This window comes from Rana temporaria, chromosome 1 (assembly GCF_905171775.1).
Source record: "Rana temporaria chromosome 1, aRanTem1.1, whole genome shotgun sequence".
Lineage (NCBI taxonomy): Eukaryota > Metazoa > Chordata > Amphibia > Anura > Ranidae > Rana > Rana temporaria.
The window spans coordinates 157,407,176-157,430,255 of NC_053489.1; the positions used below are offsets into that span (position 1 = coordinate 157,407,176).

At 41.0% G+C, this 23,080-nt stretch overlaps 1 protein-coding gene across 1 annotated transcript in view; it reads right to left on the reverse strand.

Moving 5' to 3' along the window:
* Nucleotides 1-23,080, reverse strand: part of C1H5orf63 (chromosome 1 C5orf63 homolog) — a 108,165-nt gene that overhangs the window by 27,744 nt on the left and 57,341 nt on the right. The window contains exon 3 of the mRNA XM_040344737.1: nt 5,863-5,919. Within this exon, the coding sequence (XP_040200671.1) occupies nt 5,863-5,919 (57 nt within the window). The remainder of the gene's footprint in view (nt 1-5,862; nt 5,920-23,080) is intronic.

Genomic DNA, 23,080 nt, shown 5'->3' on the forward strand with positions numbered 1-23,080 from the left:
ACACTATACCCACTCCGGCTGGAGTGGCGACAAAATTAAAGTATCGTTGGAAGCAGGATTGTTTCCGTTGCTGTTAGGCCTGAATCTGCAATTCTCCTCCTCACCCATCTTTCATCTATCTACCTCAAGTTTATTGTTTTCCCTGAATAAAAGCACAAGAAAGACACCTGCTGTTTGGACATTCCATCATTGCTGCTCTCATCTATCTACCCCTAGACGCTCGTAGAGGTAACACGCCATCCCTATTCTATAACCAGCGGCTCCTTCGGGGGTGAGCGCTACATATGTAAGTGGGAAAACTTACAAAATCAGCAGGAGATCAAATAATTATTTCCCCCACTGTATTTACTACTGTTTATTCCCCTTCCTTTACCCATCTTTACTTATCTTCCCTCAAAAGAATTTCCAAGACATTAGATATACCATGGAACACAGTGAAGTCATTGAGTGGAGAAAATATGGCACAACAGTGACAATACCATGAACTGGATGTCCCTCCAAAATTGATGAAAAGACGAGAAGAAAACTAGTCAAGGAACTCCCAATAGGCCTACAGCAACGTTAAAAGACCTTCAGGAATATCTGGCAAGTATTGGCTGTGTGGTACATGTGACATCAATCTTCCGTATTCTTCATATGTCTGGGATATGATGTAGAGTGGCAAGACGGAAGCCTTTTCTTACCAAGAAAAACATCCAAGCCAGGCCAAATTTTTCAAAAACACATCTGAAGTCTCCCAAAAGCATGTGGGGAAAATGTGTTATGGTCCAATGAAACCAAGGTTGAACTTTTTGGCCATAATTCCAAAACATATGTCTAGTGCAAAAACAGCACTGCACATCACCAAAAGAACACCATACCCACCATGAAGCATGGTGGTGGCAGCATCATGCTTTGGGGCTGTATTTCTTCAATGGAACAGGGGCCTAAAGCCTCGTACACACGTACAGAATTCCCAGCGGTAAAAAGTCTGCCGGGAAAACCGAGAACCTGCTTGGTAACTTTTTCCCCCTAAACACGACCGGGTTCCCTGACAGGAAAACTGCCATGAGAGCTTTGGTCGAGAATCCCGGCCGTGTGTATGCTCCATCACAGTGTTTCCCATACTAAAACTGTCGGGTTAAAAACCACCGGGAATCCTGGCGGGAAAAAAGAGAGCTGATTCTCTTTTTTTCCGGCAGTTTTCCTGATGGGAGCATACACACGGACGGTTTTCCCGGCCAAAAGCTCTCATGGCAGTTTTCCAGACGGGAAAACCAGTCGTCTGTACGAGGCCTTAGTCAAGGTAGAGGGAATTATGAACAGTTTCAAATACCAGTCGATATTGACACAAAACCTTCAGCCTTCTTCTAGAAAACTGAAGATGAAGAGAAACTTCATCTTTCAACATGACGAAAGCATACATCCAAATCACCAGAAGGTCAAAGTTTTGGAATGGCCCAGCCAGAGCCCAGACCTGAATTTGATTGGAAATCTCTGGGGGTGTTCTGAAGAGGGCTGTGCACGGGAGATGTCCTCGCAATATGACAGATTTGGAGTGTTTTTGCAAAGAAGAGTAGGCAAAAATTGCCAAGTCAAGATGCTGATAGACTCATATCCAAAAAGACTCAGTGCTGTAATAAGATCAAAATGTGCTTAAACAAAGTATTAGTTTAAGGGTGTGCACACTTATGCAACCATATTAATTACATTTTAAATTTTTACTTCCCTCCCACTTATAAGATTTCAGTTTGTTGTTCAACTGAGTTGTACAGTTTATAGGTCACATTAAAGGTGGAAAAAGTTCTGAAATTATTTATCTTTGTCTAATTTTTTTTACATCACAGAAACCTGCCATTCTAAGTGTGTAGACTTTTTATACTCACTGTATGTCTTGTGCCTTAACTATACAGTCTTAGCCAGGTTGAATTTGACTTTTCTGTTTTGGACATATTTCTATGAGATGGCATATTGCCTTTTCTGGATGGACTTATGCACTTTGTACACCTCTCAGGATTGTTCTGCTTTATTAAATTGTACAACTGTCTATTTCCTTTTTGCAAAAAAATAAATAAATAATTAAAATGGTTGTAACCCTATAAAAAAAAGATCCAGTTTCTTTAAAGCAGGATATACAGCACAGTGCTTGTGCGGAGTCATTTGTTCCTCTCTATACTGTAAAATACCTAGTCGATTCTGCCTGTTCCTGTGTCTCCCAGTGTGTGCTGACCATGGTTATCATGGCTGCTGATCCCATGGTCAGTTAACGTGTCTCTGTCATCCCGCTGCTCTCCCCCTGCCTGTCATCTATTGAATCAGTGCCCATCTGCTCCCCACCCTCCTGCTGCTATTGTGTGTAAAGTAACTGTTATCAATCTATAACCGTTTTTTTTTATTGTAATCTTAGCTTATTATAGTAACTACAGTTACTTTAGAAAAATATTAAAGTCAGCAACTACAAATACTGTAGTTGCTGACTTTTAATAATACAACAACACTTATCTGTCCAGGACTGTACTCACCCAGGCCGGTTCTTCATCAGTCGTTGGGGGCTCAGCGCTACCATGCCGAGTGTGGGAACCAGCCTTGTGGCTTCACAGCCAGCTCCCTTCTGAGCATTTGCTAACTACGCAGCCCTGTGTGAATGGTCCTGCAGCCTCTTGTGACCTATGATGTGCATGTGCAGGCAGGGATGGAATGGGGTGGGATCACCTAGGCGATTCCAGCGGAAGTGGGGAGCGGGTATCTGTCAAAACTAGGAGAGGAAAGTCGAAGAAGAGGAAGAGCGGAACTTCCTTTTTTTTGTGAAGTTCCACTTTAACTAGTAACTGTAATATCCACAGGTGAAGAGAAAAATCCACAGGTGAAACTCTTATATCTCAAGCAAGTTGTCAACTGGTACTCTCATTTGATCACCCACAATTTCCATTTTGCATAAGATTATCATTGAACATCGCCACTACTACTTGTGGATATTTTGGCAAAAAATAGTAATGCTTTCAGATTACCGCAAGACACATCCTCCCAATCATTCTTAGGGAAATAGCTGAATGGCCAGACTGGCTTTTCTAAATCCATCACTATTGTTTCTCTGCAATCAGGCCAATATCATATGTGTCTTTAAACTCTATTGTAAAGACAGCCATGTCCATGCACCGATTTCTTAAACAAATATGAACATTCAGTGGTCACATCGTATCTGGTCATCCAACCTTCTTTAATCTCATGTGTATTACTAGTGTTAGGGCCTCAGTTTAGGTTATAGTCACAGCTCAGGCATCTCGGCACAATCAAGTAATATTGATCAAGAGTAAATGAACTCTCTAAGACAGTACTGTACTACACTGCCCATACAAATCATAACAATTTTTTTTATTAAACCTCTATTAAATCCAATGTTTCTTTGACGTCATACACTTAAGGTCAAAGATAATAAACATATGGCAGAGGTTCTTCAGCACCAATTCCACATAGATTCCTTCCGTCTCTGACATTTGTGCTACATTTTCATCTATACAATTTAAAAGACATCCAAATGCAAATCAAATGGTTGAGAAATGTGGCAGCTTTTTGTGTCAGGAAACGATCAAGCTAAATTCCTCAATTCCAGCAATCATCACCAATAATTTACTGTGACTTTTGATTTCCATTAAAATATCAAATTACTCTCGTAGTCTCTGCTCGGAAAACAAAATATACTGAGACTTGAGTGCAGAAATCTGAGCCATCACATACTGTGAAATGTGTGTTTCAATAAGAAGACAAAATATGATTAGAGCAGAGAAGAATATGTGGAATTCGATCCACGCAGGCAATTTTTATTGACAAATACAATATATTAGTCCCACTGAGATTTTGGGTTTTTTAAAATTTACATTTTATTATTATGTGGAATTCAATAAAAATGTCTTATTCAATCACTGTTTTTCCACATTAAAATGAAATGTAAATTATGTATATATGTATATATATATATATATATATATATATATATATATATATATATATATATATATATATATATTTCACACTGCAACTTTGATTTCTGCCAATTGCTACACTACCTGTGTGATATTGAAAACAATTATCTCCAAGATTTATACTAAACCTAATATACCTACAATGAGAATATTAAAACCTTGTAAAAGGTATTCTTTCATGGAAAACAAGTAATAAGGATGAAGATGTCAAAGCAAAAGAATCACTTAGACTATGCTGAGCCACTGGCTAAAATATGCATTCTAGATGGAAAGGGGTTTTTGCTTTACCTTTTAAAAGTAGCTGCTAACACCAAAGCCCTTCTCCACCCCTCCCCCCTCCAATTAAAAAACCCTTACACAATCTTTACTTTTGTGGCTTAGATAATTCAAAAACGCTTTTTTTAACTACAGTAGTTTTGTAGTTGGGTGAATTCAGTGTGTCACTAAGGTGGAGCAATAGGAACATTTTTAAAGTGGTTCTAAAAGGGAGAATGTTTTTTACCCCAATGCATTCTATGCATTAAAAAAACCTTGTCTGCGGCTCCTCCCCCCTCCCCAGCCCCCTATATACTTACCTGAGTCTGATCTTGATCCAACACTGTGCCCAAGAGCTAGAGAAAAAGAGGAGAAAATCCCCCGATGCTAGACATTCACGCAGGTATTCAGTGGTAAAGTGACAACCTCAACTGGGGCTACCAGGCTGCCAGGCGACGCCCCCATGTGTTGGTTTGCTCCTTGGAGCTTAGTCATGGGGTTGGACACTATGCCCGAGAGCAGCGACTCTCTCTCCTCACTGGAGATAGGCAGGAGCCATTTGCTCCTGCTGTTGTCAATCAGAGCCAGTTAGGAGAGTGTGGGGGGAAAGGTTAAACTGTGCTGTGTGTGTCAATTGACATACACAGCAAGGCCTGGAAGCGGGCCTGCACGACTGCCACATAGCAAGCGCATTGCTGTAGGGGCACTCAGAAAAGCAAAAGGAGAGAGAAGTGCCAACGAGGGGCCCCAGAAAAGGAGAATCGGGGAAGCTCTGAGGTAAACCAGTGCACAGAGCAGGGGCCAGTATGATATGTTTGTTGATAAAAATAAATCCTTTATAATCACTTTAAGACTTAAACCTACTTAACACAAGATGAGACTAAGTACTAAACAAATTACAAACAAGTTGGGTTACTTTATGAAATTTAGATAAAAAGAGAAAGCAATGATTTGGAAATCTCTTAAACCTATATTTTATTTAAAATAAAAAACACATCAATTTTTTTAAATTAGAAAATGTATAATTTTAAGAAAAAAAAGATCATTTTGAAATTGATGGCAGTAACATGTTTCAAATAAGGGGACAGGACAATAAAAAAACTGCCAAAGTACAGCCCAAATTCCCAAAAAGTTGGAACAGGACCGTGTTTACCTGTGTAGCATTCCCTCTGCTTGTAAACATCTGGGAAATGAGGAGACCAATTGTTGGAGTTTTGGGAGAGGAATGTTGTTCCCATTCTTGCCTGAGCATATACTGCCCTAACACCTGGATGTATCTTTTAGTTTTAATGGTGCCTTTCCAGATATGTAAGCTGCCTATTCCATATACACTACTGCACCCCCATACCATCAGAGATGAAGGCAAATCTCCCTTCATCCTAAAAAATGTGCCCAATACTCAGGTGCACACAGGCGTGCATCATTATAGATGGGCACCACAAACTTATAAGCCCTCTTTCAATGGCGGAGAGCACCCCTCATGTACTAGGCTGGTATCTGTGCAAGTGAGAACATTCATTTACAAAATGTCATTGTTGAAAAAAAAACTTGGGAAAATAAAAAACCTCTCGATCGGTATGGAGACTGGATTATTTGTTCATGTATATTCATAAATTTTACACATAGCTGTAAGCAGCTAATACATTACCCTTTCCATATATGGTGTAAGTGTTTCCTTTGCTTCATCACAAAGAGGACACGGATCCTAGAAGTGACAAACAAAAGCCTTGTTAAGCTGTGCAATGACCCCCAGTTAAAAAGCTCAAAGCTGTTCTATCCCTTCCCCCACTCCATAAAACACTTATTTGGCAAGCAATTTCATGTTAAGTTAAAAAGATCCAGTTTTAATAATTGCATAATGCTGGCATATAAACAAATTCAAGAAAACAATAGTCCGGGCGCATAACACATTGGGTCTTCTTCCTCTTCGAATCTTCTCCTGGAGGAGGTGGCTCATTATACTGTACCATTATACTGCGGGTGCAAGGAGCCAAGGTGATGCCCCCTCAAGGGGTGGGCCATGGTGCCCTGCACTTGCAGAATGTCTTCAGTCTACCAAGTTAATTGGCGTCATTTACTCAGAAGACTAAGTATATCTTGTGGCAAAAAATCCATTAATGCGGAGAACCGTACTAATGAGGAGAGGAGTATTGCAGAGTAAGCTTTTTATTTTAAACAGTTTTTGGTAAACATTTAAAGTTACATAAAACCTAGACTATTAAAAACTCTCACTATATGCTATGTAACCGAGTGTTCATGCTCACAAAGCCACTAAAGCATTTGTTTTGTGTAGCGTTAAATATACGTAGTTGATCTTGCCTTCAGCTTTCCCTCCCATCTTCTGTGTCCCCACTGCAGGCTGAGACCAGCTGGTGTCCTCTACAGAGCATGCTTAAATTTCAGTTCCCTTCTAAGCCCTTCATTTGCCTTTTCTTATCTGTGCAGCCCACATGACTATAGTCACACATGTGGGCGTATACACAACGATAAAATTAAAACCCCCTCCCTCTTTCCCCATGTCCTCTTATTTCTAAACACTAGGGGGGCACTATATAGTATTTTGATTGATTACATTCACTAAGAAACTGACAAAAAAGTTTTATTGTAATATAAATCGGTATTAACAATGACAAACATAATTGTGAATACCTGTAAAGTAAAAAAAAAACCGCCTTGGATGAAGATGCAGTCTGAACAAAGTGAAAGCTAGGGTCAGTCATCTCTGACACCGCCCACACTATATTAATGCACAAAAAAAATCCACATTTGAGGCCCTTCATTTGCCTTTTCTTATCTGTGCAGCCCACATGACTATAGTCACACATGTGGGCGTATACACAACGATAAAATTAAAACCCCCTCCCTCTTTCCCCATGTCCTCTTATTTCTAAACACTAGGGGGGCACTATATAGTATTTTGATTGATTACATTCACTAAGAAACTGACAAAAAAGTTTTATTGTAATATAAATCGGTATTAACAATGACAAACATAATTGCGAATACCTGTAAAGTAAAAAAAAAACAAAAAAAAACAGCCTTGGATGAAGATGCAGTCTGAACAAAGTGAAAGCTAGGGTCAGTCATCTCTGACACCGCCCACACTATATTAATGCACAAAAAAAATCCACATTTGAGGCTCAACCACTTACCGACCAGCCGCCATCATTATACTACGTCGGCCCTTTAAATAGCTATCACAGGCGTGCACGTGCACACCCAATTCACGGCAGGGGAGCTGATGCGTGTGGCCGGGGCCACGATGTCCACCGGCCACACGCGATCACTCCAGAGATAGGCAGAACGGGGATCTGTCAATGTAAACAAACAGAAACCCGTTCTGTCAGAGCAGTAGAGAATGATCGTCTGTTCCTAGTAACAGCGATCTCTCTCCTCCTCCGGTCAGTACACTGACCCCACAGTTAGAAACACCTCCCAGGGAAAACATTTAACCCTTGATCGCCCCTGGTGTTAACCCCTTCCCTGCCAGTGACATTTATACAGTAATAAGTGCATTTTTATAGCACTGATCGCTGTATAAATGTCAAAGGTCCAAAAAAAATTCAAAAGTGTATGATCTATCTGCCGCAATCCTGCTAAAAATCGCTGATCACCACCATTACTAGTAAAAAAAAAAAATGCCATAAATCTTTTCCTATTCTGTAGACGCTATAACTTTTGTGCAAACCAATCAATATACGCTTATTGCGGGTTTTTGTTAACAAAAATATGTAGAAGAATACATATTGGCCTAAACTGATGAAGATTTTTTTTTGTATATTTATTATAGCAAAAGGTAAAAGATATTGTTTTTTTTTTTTTCAAAATCGCACAGATGATCAAATACCACCAAAATAAAGCTCTATTTGTGAGAAAAATAGGATGACAATTTTGTTTGGGTACAGCGTCGCAGTTAAAGCGACGCAATTCCGTATTGCTAAAAATGGCCTGGTAATTAAGGGGGAAAATCTTTCAGTCCTTAAGTGGTTAATAAAGATGTCTAGCTTTAAAACAGTTATTTGATATTTATAATCAAATTAAATTGCTCTTCTTAAACAGTTTTTTTTTTTTTTTACTGGTACAGCACAAATCAGGGCTGGTGGTCAGACACACTCGTACTGTAGAGAGCATACATCCACAGAGTAATAGAAGCCCCTCCCAAGGATCTTTCACTGCAATTGCCAAAGAACAGGAAAAGATCATGTGACCACATAACAGTGTTGCAGGAATAAGGTACTTACAAGGCTTACAAAAAAATACAATGGCATGATATTTATGTGAGTGAATTATGGCAATAAACACTTCTCTGTTTAGTACCACTTTAATAATAATAATCTGGAGTTGTAATTTCACCCAAAGCAAAGCATCATTTGATTCCAAAATGCTACAAAAAGAGTAAACAATCTACTGCAAGGGGGGGGGGGGGTCAAACTCCATTTCATTGCGGGCCGCATCAGCAATATGGATGCCCTTGCAGGTGCAGGATCTGTAAGAGGAGTGTTGTTGTCCTTTCTGCTGTCGACTGCTGAGACAGGAAAGGGGGCAGGCAGACTCTCTGCAACTGCACAGGAAAGCTCAGGCACTGGTGGAGGAGTTATGCCCTCTTCTCTGCTGACAACTGCTGAAAGCACCTACCTGCAATTTGTGCTCTGCAGGAAACTCACCTGGTACCTGAGACTTTATCGTGTGTGCAGTTCTCTTAGCTGGGTGTGGCGTATTACTCTACCTCTACCAACTACTCCAGGGGGGTGAGTGTCTTGATACACTGATCCTTAGATTTTCAGTTATTTGACAAAATTGATTGATTGATTCAGAAGGGAGATACGTGATCCTGTTATGTAGAATATTTCAAGTTAATTGTATTTTTGCTGCAGCATATATACTGCCTCCTTTTAACTCCTTAGTGCTAAGAACTCTTTTGACAGATCAGCTGGGCAACCATGACATTACCTTGATTCTAGTGGGAGACCTTAATGGCTATTTTGATCCTGCTCTGGACAAACATCCCCCCTACAGTAGGGTCTAAATATCCCCGCACCACATTACTGATACTTAGAGAAAGTGGGGTGGATAGATCCATGGCATTGCCAAAACCCGCAGCAGAAACAATTCTCGTGCTTCTCTTAGTCGCACTTATCTCGGTTTAGGATTAACCTATACCTCTGCACTCAGGCTGCTTCACTTCTAGTTCAAGACATACAATACTTAGTCAGAGGCATTTCCACTCCCTCCTAATAGTCTACCTAAATGTTAGTCATGCTTCGACCCTACCAAGGGCTCCATGCTTAACGCTTTTTGGCTAAACCCCTTTAACTGCCACGACAGGATTGCAGACGAGATTTCTTCTTACTGGCAGAGCAATAGGGATCACTCTGCTCTTGGCGGTTGGGACGCTTTCAAAGCATTTCTAAGAGGCATATTCATAGCTGAGGTCAATAATATATATATATATATATATATATATATATATATATATAGTATATAAAAAATACTCAAGCACAGAAATAAATTATTTTTGCCAACTCATCTAATGTCACTAGATAGCCGCTTAGACTGCAGTGGACCGCTTAGCGGCATTCAGCCTTCCTCAATCAATGTATTTTCCCTATGTGCAGCTGCATCATGCCGTTAGGGCACAATCAGATGGAGTATTGTGGGTACAATCCCCCGACCCTATTTTTCACTATATGGCGCACTTGAAAGGCTATCTGTCCAGAGTGGTGCCTAAATGGAAGAGTGATGTGGGCACATTTGAGGAGGGAGAAAGCTCTGCAGGTGGTTCGGCTGTGCTCTCAATGTGGTGCAATGTCTGTCCCAATTGTATATTGTCTTACGGTTACACCTTAGTCCCATGCTATACAATCTTGCCAGGGTAATGGAAAACTGAGTGTACTAGGTGCTCTAGGGACCATAGAGACCTTATCCACCTGCTGTTTCATTGCCCCAAGCTACATCTCTATTGGTTGGGAGATGTCGCCACAATTAATAGGGTATTTTAGGTCAATATCCCGATGAACCCTAAGCCCTGTGTATTGGAAATTCTAGATGACCTTTCAGTTGAAGTCAACCCTAAACAAGCCATAGCCAGGTCACTTTTTCAGGCACACAAGCTTATTCTCAGGCATAGGAAGGGGACAGAGCCTCCTATACTATGAGAATGGACTACTCAAATGGGGGACACCATGTGGCTGGAGAGGTACATTTTCCTGCACCGAGGTAGCCCAGGAAAGTTCATTGATCTATGGTTAGATACTTCTGGCCTTTCCCCAGTGGATTTGGTTCTCGACAGACTGCTTCTTTAACACAGAAGTTGACTCTGCTCATACTGTATAACTGTTGGATTTTGGTCTGTTATACTACCCCTATCTAAAGGAGTTGGGTGTAAGTCAAGGGGGAGGGCGAAACGGGGCAAAAAAAGCAATAAATGTACACAAATGTTCATAAAGGTGGATTGTGATGACATGTCTGATTGTATATGACAATGTTTTATCTGGAACCTACAATGTTTGATGGTATGTCTTTGTTTGTCTCAATAAACTCCTGAGAAAATAAATAAATCAAATAAACAAATGGTGCTTAGGCATTAAGATATGTTTTACTCTTAAGCGCAAAGGAGTTAATTTATCTCAGGCACTGTCCACTCCCCAAATTAACAACCAAAACAAAACTCTAAATAAAAACAGGAGCCATCTTGCTTTCCAAAGAAGAGATGGGGCTGTTTGATAACAGAAAGTAGATGGTATTCTGAGGCTGTTTGTCATTCTGAGATTGAGTGTTTTAGAATAGAAATTATTTATAGATGTATAAAAAGGTTGTCAGCATTGCAAACTCCATTTTTCATCTGATACTATGTTGTCATGCTCTGCCAATTTGGCTCTGCTTATTTAAATTTCAATCTCAGGCAGCAGAAAAATGGATTTATTTCCCTCTGATTACAGCCCATTACAGTTATAAGTCAAGAGAAGATTAGAATGCATTCAGATGCAGAGCCAATTTTTTTTGTCTTGTGTATATATGACAAGAGTATAAAAGAGGAAAAAATAAAAAATAAAAAAGGAGAGAAATTATACAAGGGTTTTTGCTTCAGTGAATGATATAAAGAGCATAATCTGATTTACTACTGGCAGTGTACGTTTATACAAAGCCGTCATCGCAGCTAAAGTCCTTTGCCAACAAAAGGTGCATATTGCTAGATTTCATTGTTGTACAAGTAACCATTATGTTATTATTTACACAAAATAGTATGTTTTTTTTCTCAGGAAACATGACACCACTGAGATTGATACAAGTTATATTTCAAAGTACTGTGCAGTGCTCTGAATAGTGATATTTCGGGATCTGTACCAGCCAGTCAGTAATCAGCTTTCATCAGGCTAGGGTGGGCAAATTGATTTCTTGTTTGTTGCCATGGATATTTACAGCAAACTTATGATGCAATCAGTGTTTACCTTAGTGACTGTCACAGTTTTGCATGACATGACAGTTTCTCAAATGTTTGTTGTCTTGCATATTATAAAACCAAGTTAATTAACCGGGGTTTCCAATGTTTCCAAACACAGGGTCAGTTAACTGTCCTTCACACTTTAGAGGGGCCAGACATTAATTGCGGCCACTGGGGAGTAAAAAAAATGCATCTTTGGTATTAGTGGGTGGAATAATGACCCATTGTTGGTGTCAGTGGGAAAAATAGTACCCCATTGTTGGTGTCAGTTTGAAGAATAAATAACCTATCGGTGTCAATGGGAGAAATAGTGCCCCATTGCTGATGTCAATAGCAGGAATTATGCCCCATTGTTGGTGTCAGTGGGAGAAATAGTGTCTTGTATCAGAGTCCCAAGGGCCAGATAATGGCAAGCAAAGGGCAGCATCCAACCCCCGGGCCACAGTTTGCAGACCACTGCACTAGAGGGACATCTATATTCCACTTGGCACCATTTACCCTACATTCTTAACTGGTTGATGACCAGCCACCGTCGTTTTATGGCGGCAGATCGGCTCCCCTGCGCGAGAGCACGTAATATAACGTCGGCTCTCGCGCAGGCCACTAGGGTCGCGATCGCCGCTGGGCACACGCGATCGCTCGTTACAGAGCGGGGACCGGGAGCTGTGTGTGTAAACACACAGCTCCTGGTCCTGTCAGGGAGAGAAATGCTGATCTTCTGTTCATACAATGTATGAACAGAAGATCAGTAATTTCCCCTAGTGAGGCCACCCCCCCTACAGTTAGAATACACCCAGGGAACATACTTAACCCCTTCCCCGCCCCCTAGTGTTAACCCCTTCACTGCCAGTGGCATTTTTTTAGTAATCCAATGCATTTTTATAGCACTGATCGCTATAAAAATGCCAATGGTCCCAAAAATGTGTCAAAATAGTAAATTTCGCAGATCGCCACCATTACTTGTAAAAACAAATAAAAAATAAATAAAAGTCCCTAAATCTATCCTGTGGTTTGTAGATGCGATAAATTTTGCGCAAACCAACCAATATATATATATATATATACACACACGCTTATTGTGATTTTTTTAACCACAAATATGTAGAAGAATACATATTGGCCTAAACTGATGAATACATTTATATATATATATATATATATTTTTTTTTTTTTTTTTTTTTTTGGATATGTATTATAGCAGAAAGACATTTTTTATTTTTTTCAAAATTGTCACTCTATTTTTGTTTATAGCGCAAAAACCGCAGAGGTGATAAAATACCACCAAAAGAAAGCTCTATTTGTGGGGAAAAAAGGACGCCAATTTTGTTTGGGAGCCATGTCGCACGACCGCGCAATTGTCAGTTAAAGCGACGCAGTGCCGAATCACAAAAAGTGCTCTGGTCTTTGACCAGCAATATGGTCCGGGGGTTAAGTGGTTAAAATGATTTTACATAATTTTGTTTATATATTATTTTTATTAGTCGAGACTGAAAAAAAAAAAAAATAATTTCACATACATTTTCATATGCATTTTCATATACAGTACATTCATATGCAGCCAGCAGCAGGAGCTCTTAGTTCTTTTTCAACTTTCCTTATCTCCTCTGTCAAAAGAGATTTCTTGGGAAAGCTCCCCTAGACATTTTAAATAAGGACAGGAAGTCTGGGGAGCAGGACCTGCTCTCACCACAATGCTATTGTGTTATGGGTTCACCCTGTATTAAATGCTTATTTTGTAATAATGTCAATTAACATATAAGCCACACAGGAAGTGCATTGTTTTCAATTATGTCTGCCAACTCATAGACTGGCACTGTAGGAAGGAGCAGTAGAGAACAACCCTCGTGTCCTACTGCAAAGCAGGAAGAACAATTTGTGTAATCCACTTATATGACTGCTCCCATATGCATATAGAATTTAAAGCTCAACTGTGCAGCCTACAGGTCTTATTCGTCACACATACCCCTAATGCAGGTGGTTAGGCACTTTAGCTGACTACAGTGTTCTTCACCTATAGAAGGCCCTTTTCTCAAGGCAAGCAGACCTACCGGTCCTTGGTTTCCCCCCCCCAGGACTTAAACACAATGCTATGGTGCCTGGCTACCACGCCTGGCAGGTACGAACTGAGCAAACAGGTACTTGAGGTTGGCAGACAAGAAGGTGGACAGACAGACAAGGAGAATACCACAGCCAAAACCAGGATGCTAAAAGCAGCAGCTATAATGGAGCAGAAGTGCACACTCTCCTGACATTATTGCCATTCTTTATGTTGTCGCTTTAGAACACCACTGCTGTAAAATAACAGAGCCATTTTATTGACTATTTTCATAGCCAACCGGCAGTGCATGGCCACTGCAAAGAAGTACCCTCCCACACAATAGATCATAAGAAAAAAGGATTGGGATGCAGTCACGTGTTCACAGTTTCAGGTAAGATTTTGGAACTTTTTATTATGAAAACTATACATTAGCTAGAGGTGGTAGTAGTGGGATGGGAACTTTTTTTTTTATGATGAAAGTTTGGCATCCATTGATAAGATGTTAAGACTTACATCAAGCAAATTTCTTTTACATTTACACTGTATGTAGCCAAACAAATAATTTAAAGGACCATTTTCCCCCTTTTTATTATGTAATAAAAAATTGACACGTTTCAGTTTTACGGTAAAGTCAGGGAATTCTTCTTCATGCAAGCAGTTTTCCTTCAAGAAAAGCATGCACTATTACCAGCTCCTACTGAGCTATAGAAGACCTGCTATTAAGACCCAGTAGTTTGATGTTCCTTTGACAATCTCCTTTTCTTGTCACATTAGAACGTGCCTCAATACCAGTGAGGTATTCATCTAGCTCTGACAGGTGCATCTAGTGAGAGGCGTGAAGAGCAATGGGGGAATTTTCCCCCTCCCCTTGAGTTCTTTACAATTATGGCCACAAAAATAATATATTTGCATGACCATGTGGTAAATACGAACAAATACACTATAATATTATATATTGTACCTGTTGACACCTGCCTAACTCTTCAATTTGCAAATAAGTTTACCTGGCAAATCTGATAATAAGAATAGTTTGGTTTTTAGCATTTAATCACAGTTTCTCATTTATGGATCAGTGGAACCATTAGAGTCTTGCAAATATTCTGTTTTAATTGGGATTTCGGCTCGGGAATTGTCTGGATGTAATGTTAATCCTTTAATAATCATTGACAGCAGTTCTATATCCTATTGTGTATGCTGTTTTTTCAGTACCAGGATAGCTCCATGCAACAGTTCTACTACTGTGTGTTTGTGAACCCTGAGGGCCAGATCCACATTGAATTGGATAGGCGCAGCGTATCAGAGATACGCTACGCCGCGTGTTATCTTACCTGGCTTTAAGTCGAATCCTGGAAGATTTTGCGCCGTAAGTTACGGCGGCGTAGTGTATTTCTGGCGGCGGAATTCAAATCGGCGGGTAGGGGGCGTGATTCATTCAAATGAAGCGCGGCCCCGCGCCGATTGAACTGCGCATGCTCCGTTTCGAAATTTTACTTACGCAAAAAAATGCCGTCGTATCTTGGTTTGAGGATTCAAACTAAAGATACAACGCGGGTAATTTGAAAGTACGCCGACGTATCAGTAGATACGCCGGCGTACTCGCTATGAGGATCTGGCCCTGAGTCTTTATTCTTGGGTAGACAACTTTGACAGATTTGCACAGTTCTCAGATTGATGTATCACTTCAAACAGAGGGACACAGATATAGAAATGGGAGCCATTGGCTCCTGCTGCCGTCAATCAAATACTGTGAGGAAGAAATCAATAGACTGGCTCAGGAGTGAGACTACAGGTACACCACAATAAGAAGTAGATTCCTATGGGGGTGCACCAAACAGAGGAGCAGCCAAGAGGACCAGCGTGGAACCCTAGAAGAGGCTTGGGGCAGTTGGTCAGAACAGATAAGCATAACATGTTTATTATTTAAAAAAACATATGCCTTTACAACCACTTTAAAGAGGAACTTCAGCCCTTTTTTTTGTTGTTCCGCCCACCCTCCTCAAGCACCTCCATTATGGCGAGTGCACAGATATACTGAAGAGCTCTGCCTGGGGGAGAAATTGCAGGAGATTTCCTATGCATGCACAAAGACAGCAAAGATTCAAGCCTTCTATAATAGCTGTCTTAGCTCATGCACAGGTATAGCCACACATTTGCAAATGTGCTGGGTAAAGCCTTACATGCAAAAATGTGTTGCAGAGCTCTGTGGAACCCAAAGCCCTATGGTGCATCTGCGCAAGTTCAGAATCCAGCATGGGGGTGGAGTGACACAAATGTCATGGGAATGTAGGCTATACCAACTCTTAACTTAATAAATGACCACACCAAACCAAGACCATCAAAGATGGTGATAAATGGGCCGCGGCACCTTTATTGGTGTAAATATAATACAAACATCGAAATATAAATTAACACTTATCTTTATTCAATCCGATCAATAAATAAATAAATATTTAAAACTTAAATTATTTTCCAAATATTTCAAAAAATCTCACTCAGTCTTAGGACTCGAGCGAGTATCATCAATAAATTATTAAACAAAAGTCCCCCCTTGATACAAGGGTGACAGACCACATGAAAGGTGCTGCGACAGGGTGGGGGGGGGTGGGGGAGCTCTTCAATCCTGTCAGGTAAAAGTGCCTGCCTGCTTCTGTGAGGGAAGGCTTTATATACCCCTTACATCACGTGTCTGCGTCCTGCAGTACACGTGATGTTCCCGCTCTAAAACACCTGTGTCCTCTGTTTAAAAACGTGACCTTCCCGCCCAAACTACCTCACGACTCTAAGCCTATTAACCCCTTCCATATCCTTACTGTTGAATGGGATAGCCACAATCCCATGCTGTGGGCACTATTTATGCCCCCTCGCTCATGGGAATGTAGGCTATACCAACTCTTAACTTAATAAATGACCACACCAAACCAAGACCATCAAAGATGGTGATAAATGGGCCGCGGCACCTTTATTGGTGTAAATATAATACAAACATCGAAATATAAATTAACACTTATCTTTATTCAATCCGATCAATAAATAAATAAATATTTAAAACTTAAATTATTTTCCAAATATTTCAAAAAATCTCACTCAGTCTTAGGACTCGAGCGAGTATCATCAATAAATTATTAAACAAAAGTCCCCACCTAGCCTATTTTGTTTAAAAAACAAAAAAGGCTACCCCAACACCGCAGCCTTCTCAATCATGGTTTGGATATCAGTGTTAAAGATGTCCAGGCCTACATCAGACAAGTGGACGCCGTCTCGTCTGTATAAGCCCGGAAACCCCCCTTCTAACTCTGTGTGTCTATAAGAAAATCCACCCAAGCTGTGCATAAATTTCTCCATAGAATGATTAAACCTTCGTCTTATTTTTTCCAAATTCTTTTGCTTCCCGGCCGACAACCAAACTAACCTAGGGACTATTTCTGAAAAAATTAATTTCGCCTTGGGAAAAATCTGATGTATTAAATGTAAATCATTCTTAACCTTCAACAATAACTCTAACGTGGATTGTTTACCCACATCATTACCACCCCCATGTATAATTATAACGTCAGGGGCAGGCCAATTTTCCGTCAACTTGAAAAATTGCACTGAAAAATTGTTCCACTGCAAACCTCGAATACCCTTCCACCAAATTTGACATTTATCAGGAGAAAAGGATAAGTTAGACGTATAACATCTCAAACATGCCCTCTTATGCGCCCAGTGCACAAACGAATGTCCAAATATCCAGATAATCAGACCTGGAAATTAAACAAATAGGTTAGGGCGAACATACAAATTAAACCTACTAGACTCCCACCTTCCCAAACTTTTAATCACAGCATCATCAAGGCCCATTCTTGCTGCCTCGGTTGCCGCACCAATTCTAAAAGAGTGCGATGAAATTTTTAAGTGTGAAAGTCCAATATGAGATATGCATTTATGCAATATCGCTGAAAATTGGAATTTCGTCAAAGGTAGGCGATCTTGATGAAGCAAAAAACTTCCCTTACACTGCGGTCTGTTCTTCAAATATTTAGATACAAACAATAAAGGGCAAACAATAGGATCACCGCATGCATTTAGCGTTAACCAGTGACCTTTTCCCTGTACGTCAGTCTTTGATCTGCTAATAAAAATCCACACTTTATCTTTGTCTATGAACACTTCCCCAAACTTCAAACCCGATGCACCTAGCTTGTTTGCGGGGACCAGCTCAGAAATTCGCAGAGCTGCAAAGAAAATTAAAATAAACGCCGTCTGAAACAATAGCGCCTCGTAATCCGAGCTACACAAAGTAACAGTAGCAACGCAAATCTTTTTTAAAATATCGACAGAGATTGGTCTGCGAGTATCTGGCCTATATGTCTTCTTTTTATATCCCTTCAAAGCTTGACGTACCGAGAAATAATTATTACACACTGGCAGACCATTCATTTTAAAGAAAAAAGAAATACCCACCATCGTCTTATTAATATGATTGAAGGAGAAACCTCCCTTCATTAATGAACTCAAAAAGGCTAATAACGAGTTCTCCGAGGGGTACAATCCTGAACAGCCCAAATTGTCATTAAACAATAACCATTTCTTCCATGCCATGGAATACTCCATCCATGTCCTAGGAAGTACCGACTGTTTAATGGAATCTAAGACTGGCGTCAGATCAATTCCCATAAGTGGCTTGGGCATTTGGAACCTACCAAATCCGCGTCTGGAAAAAGTCTCCTGAACCGAGAGATCTGAAATCGAGATAACGAATCAGCCACTGAATTCTCTTTTCCTGGCACATGTCTTACCTTTACCCAAATATTGTATTTCAGGCATAACAAAACAAAATAACGCAATAACTTTATAACCTGTTCTGATTTTGATGACAAACAATTTATGGCAAATAAAACTCCCTTGTTGTCAGAATGTATTAATATTCGCTTGTTGGCGAAACTGCTTCCCCACAATTCAAACTCTACAATTATGGGGAAGAGTTCCAACAGCACAATATTCTTAGTTGCCTTACACTGTACCCAAAAAGGAGGCCAAGATCCACAACACCAATGTGTTTTCCAAATCGCCGCGAAACCTAATGAACCCGCGGCGTCCGTATATAGATGCATATCCGCCGAAAAAATGAATTCCTCCTGGAACATTGTACGACCATTATAGTCCTCTAAAAATTGGGACCATACCAATAGGTCGTCTTTTAATTCCGTGGTAAGGCGTATATGGGAAAAAGGTGATTTTAAACCTGCCGACGCCAACGCCAATCGTCTGGAAAAAATTCTGCCTACCGGCATAACCCTTGATGCGAAAGCTAATTGCCCGAGAAGCGATTGTAATTCCTTTAAAATTACCTTTTTCCTGCGTAACAGACAACAGATTAACTGTTGTATGCGCACAATTTTTTCAAACGGAAGTTGAAACTGAAATAATTCCGTATCAATGCTTATTCCTAAAAATTCCAGCCTTGTCACTGGTGTGAAAGTTTTTTCTGCCGCAATTGGAATACCGAAGTATTCCATAATCATTAGAAAAAGATTTAATACTAGATTACAAATGGGCGAAACCGGAGGTCCTATGAAAAGGAAATCATCCAAATAGTGGATGATTCCCGCACTACCTGACTCAAAACTAATCACCCATTGCAAGAAGGATGCGAATAATTCAAAATAATGGCAAGACAGTGAACAACCCATCGGAAGGCACATATCATAGAAGAATTTATTCTCAAAACAAAAACCAAGGGAGCAAAAAGATTCAGGTGCAATTGGTAATAACCGAAAAGCCGATTGTATGTCGGATTTTGCTAACAACGCGCCTGTCCCAAATCTTTTTATAAGCCGTACGGCGTCCTCAAACGTGGCATAAGACACTGAAGCCGACGCGGGATCAATTTCATCATTCAGCGATTTACCTTTAGGGTAAGAGAGATGGTGGATTAACCTGAATGAGTTGGGTTCTTTTTTAGGTATTAGACCCAACGGGGATACCCGAAAGTCTTTAAACGGCGGAGAAACAAATGGACCCGCAATGCGACCCGCCGCTATTTCTTTCAGCAATTTTTTCCTCACCACTTCTTTATTCTGTAAAACCGATTTTAAGTTGTTCACCGTCTCACAACCTGTACCCAAAAAAGCGGGTAATATAAAACCCGTGGAAAAACCTTTAATTAAAGCTTCCGCCCTCCCCCTGTCGGGGTAAAGCAGAAGCCAAGGTACCATTTTTTCCAGCTTCACTGGAGTTCGCTCCTTTGGGATTGTCTTTTTGTTGGAAATTTCTTTTAAAACATTTCACAACCGGGTGGGGCCCGAAACAAAAGGAACATTCATGCCTATACTTGCACGACGCCGCCCAGCGGCATTGCGACTCGTTAGAGGCATAGCATATTCCTTTCTTGTACATTGAAGACGAAACATTTTGTGCAGCGTTCGGCTGGTTTTTTGTAAAAACTGGTCTTTGAGGCAATATGAGGTTTAGCCACAACCCCACATCCTTCATTCCCCATTTTAGATTTTTGTAAACTGATAGTTTTTGACGAAACGACTCGTCGTAGTTATACCAGCCGAACCCGCCAAAATTTTTATACGCTTCTAAAATGTGTTCCAGATGCTGGAATAGACCACTACACTTCTCAGGAAATTTCTCCCCCAACACTGCCGAAAAAATACAATAAGCCTGAAGCCAGTTATGGAAGGATCTGGGCGCCGTACGCCGCCTATCCTCATCCTCTGATTTTTTATCGCTTCTCAATGTGAAATCTTTTGTATTAGGAAGCAACGTCATCAAATCTATGAATTCATTGTTCCAGATTTTTTCCTTTACAGTGTTGGACAGGTGAAAACCTAAAGGCGAGATTTCACACGGTAAAACCTCCTTAAAACAATTATCCGGTACATTACTTTGACCCCTCTCCCTAAACTCACAAGTGTTTGCAGGTAAATCTTTCCAAACACTTGCAGGAGAATTGGCAGGTACTGTAGTAGGTTTTAAAGAATCTGTTAACTGGTCAATTTTCTTTAACAATTTTGCAATTAAACTGTCTTCTGATGACTCACCAGCAGGGGGTGCTGGAGCACCTGTTGCAGCTGAAGCTCGACTTGAAATACTGTCCTGTCTTGTGTCAGCTCTCGCCGTACCCAGCTGATCCAGCCTGGAGACACGCGAAGCTGCCGGTCCTGCTGCACTTCTTCCTGGGACCTGCGGAAATAAAGACACTTTTTCTCCCCTAGTCGGGGATGGAGTTGTCTTGTTCTTTCCTCCTCTCCCCCGCCCGGGGGACGGGGAAGCGTTCTTACGCTTTTTTGTTGCCTTCCGTGCACCGCTGTCCCCGGCTCTGACGTCACTCCCGGTCTCTTCCGACACACGGAAACCCGGCACCTCACGAGACTCCTCTGACGTTGCCGGCCGCTCCGGTGGGCGGTTGCGCTGGGACCTGCGGGCTGGTGGAGAAAGTGCAACGAGCGCGAGCGGCTCACACGGTGATAATACTTCACCTTCTTCACGGCCGTCCACCGCCGCTTCACGGATATCTCCGCCTCGCTCTGCCGCCCTCGATTCTTCCATGCCCGACAGGCATTTCTCCAGCCATTCCTCCCCGCCTTCTGTCTCCGCTCTCTCGAGGATCCTCTGCACCAGCGACCTCATCGCCTCAGAAGCCAGGAGACTCATCTTCGCCGGGAGCTCTTCAATCCTGTCAGGTAAAAGTGCCTGCCTGCTTCTGTGAGGGAAGGCTTTATATACCCCTTACATCACGTGTCTGCGTCCTGCAGTACACGTGATGTTCCCGCTCTAAAACACCTGTGTCCTCTGTTTAAAAACGTGACCTTCCCGCCCAAACTACCTCACGACTCTAAGCCTATTAACCCCTTCCATATCCTTACTGTTGAATGGGATAGCCACAATCCCATGCTGTGGGCACTAATTATGCCCCCTCGCTCATTCTCACCTAGGTTGCACAGTGTTGGCACAAAAAAAAGCATTATGAGACTTTGTTTAGGGTGAAGGTCCACCCCAAAGTGCTTTGATTGGCTGGACAGATCATATGACAAAGGAGTGCACAAGACTAATGGTGTCAAAAGAGTATAATTCACAGTATTGTTCCTTAACCATCAAACAGCAGTCAGAAGAAACAGGCAATTTAAAGTGATGTTTGTCTAAGAAAGAATATTCACGCAAAAAATATATTTTGTAAATCTGTCTGTTTATGGATAGCCATAAATATTGTTTGGAATTAGAAGGGTTAAAGTGTGTGTCACGGCAGAAAAAAACATATGCAGTACAATGCTGCAGCACATGCACATATTCCACATGTTATCCCTTTAACCACTTAAAGCGGTTGTATACCCAAATTTTACACTTTTACCTACAGGTAAGCCTATAATAAGGCTTACCTGTAGTTAAAATAATATCTCCTGAACCTGTACGGTTTAGGAGGTATTCCCTATGCATGCAGCCGCTGACGTCAGCGGTGCATGCGCTCTGAATTCCCCCAGCTTGAGGTTCGGCAGCTTTTCCGGACCTTTCCGGGAAGAAAACTCCTGCGCGAATGACGTCATCGCGGCTCCGGCCACTCACAGTGCCGGAGACGCGAACTCGGAAGACACGCCGAGGTCAAGATGTCGGTTCCCTCGGCGTGGACCGGGCTCTGATACAGGGGCTTCGTTCTGAAGTAAGTATTTCATAATGAGCTAGTATGCGCTGCATACTAGCTCATTTGCAGGGTTTTTGTTTTCCTGTTTTTTTTTGTGCGGGTTTACTACCGCTTTAAGGACCGAGCCTGTTTTTCAGACTCGGGGTTTACAAGTTTAAAACAGTTTTTTTGCTAAAAAATGACTTAGAACCCAAACATTATATATATTTTTTCTAACACCCTAGAGAATAAAATGGAGGTCATTGCAATACTTTGTCACACCGTATTTGCGCAGAGGTCTTACAAGCACACTTTTTTGTGAAAAAATTCACTTTTTTTAATTTAAAAATTTGTAAAAGATAATGTTACGCCGAGTAAAATGATACCCAACATGTCGCGTTTCAAAATTGCGCCCGCTCGTGGAATGGCGTCAAACTTTTACCCTTAAAAATCTCCATAGGCGACGTTTAAAATTCTATAGGTTGCATCTTTTGAGTTACAGAGGTGGTCTAGGGCTAGAATTATTGCTCTTACTCTAAAGATTGCAGCAATACTTTACTTGTGGTGTTTGAACACCGTTTTCATATGCGGGCGCTTCTGTGCGCGAGCTCGTTGGGACGGGGAGCTTTAAAAAAAAAAAATGTTGTTTTCTTATTTATTTTACTTGATTTTATTTATTTTTACACTGTTTAAAAAAAATGGCTCACTTTTATTCCTATTACAAGGAATGTAAACATCCCTTGAAATAGAAAAAAGCATGACAGGCCCTCTTAAATATGAGA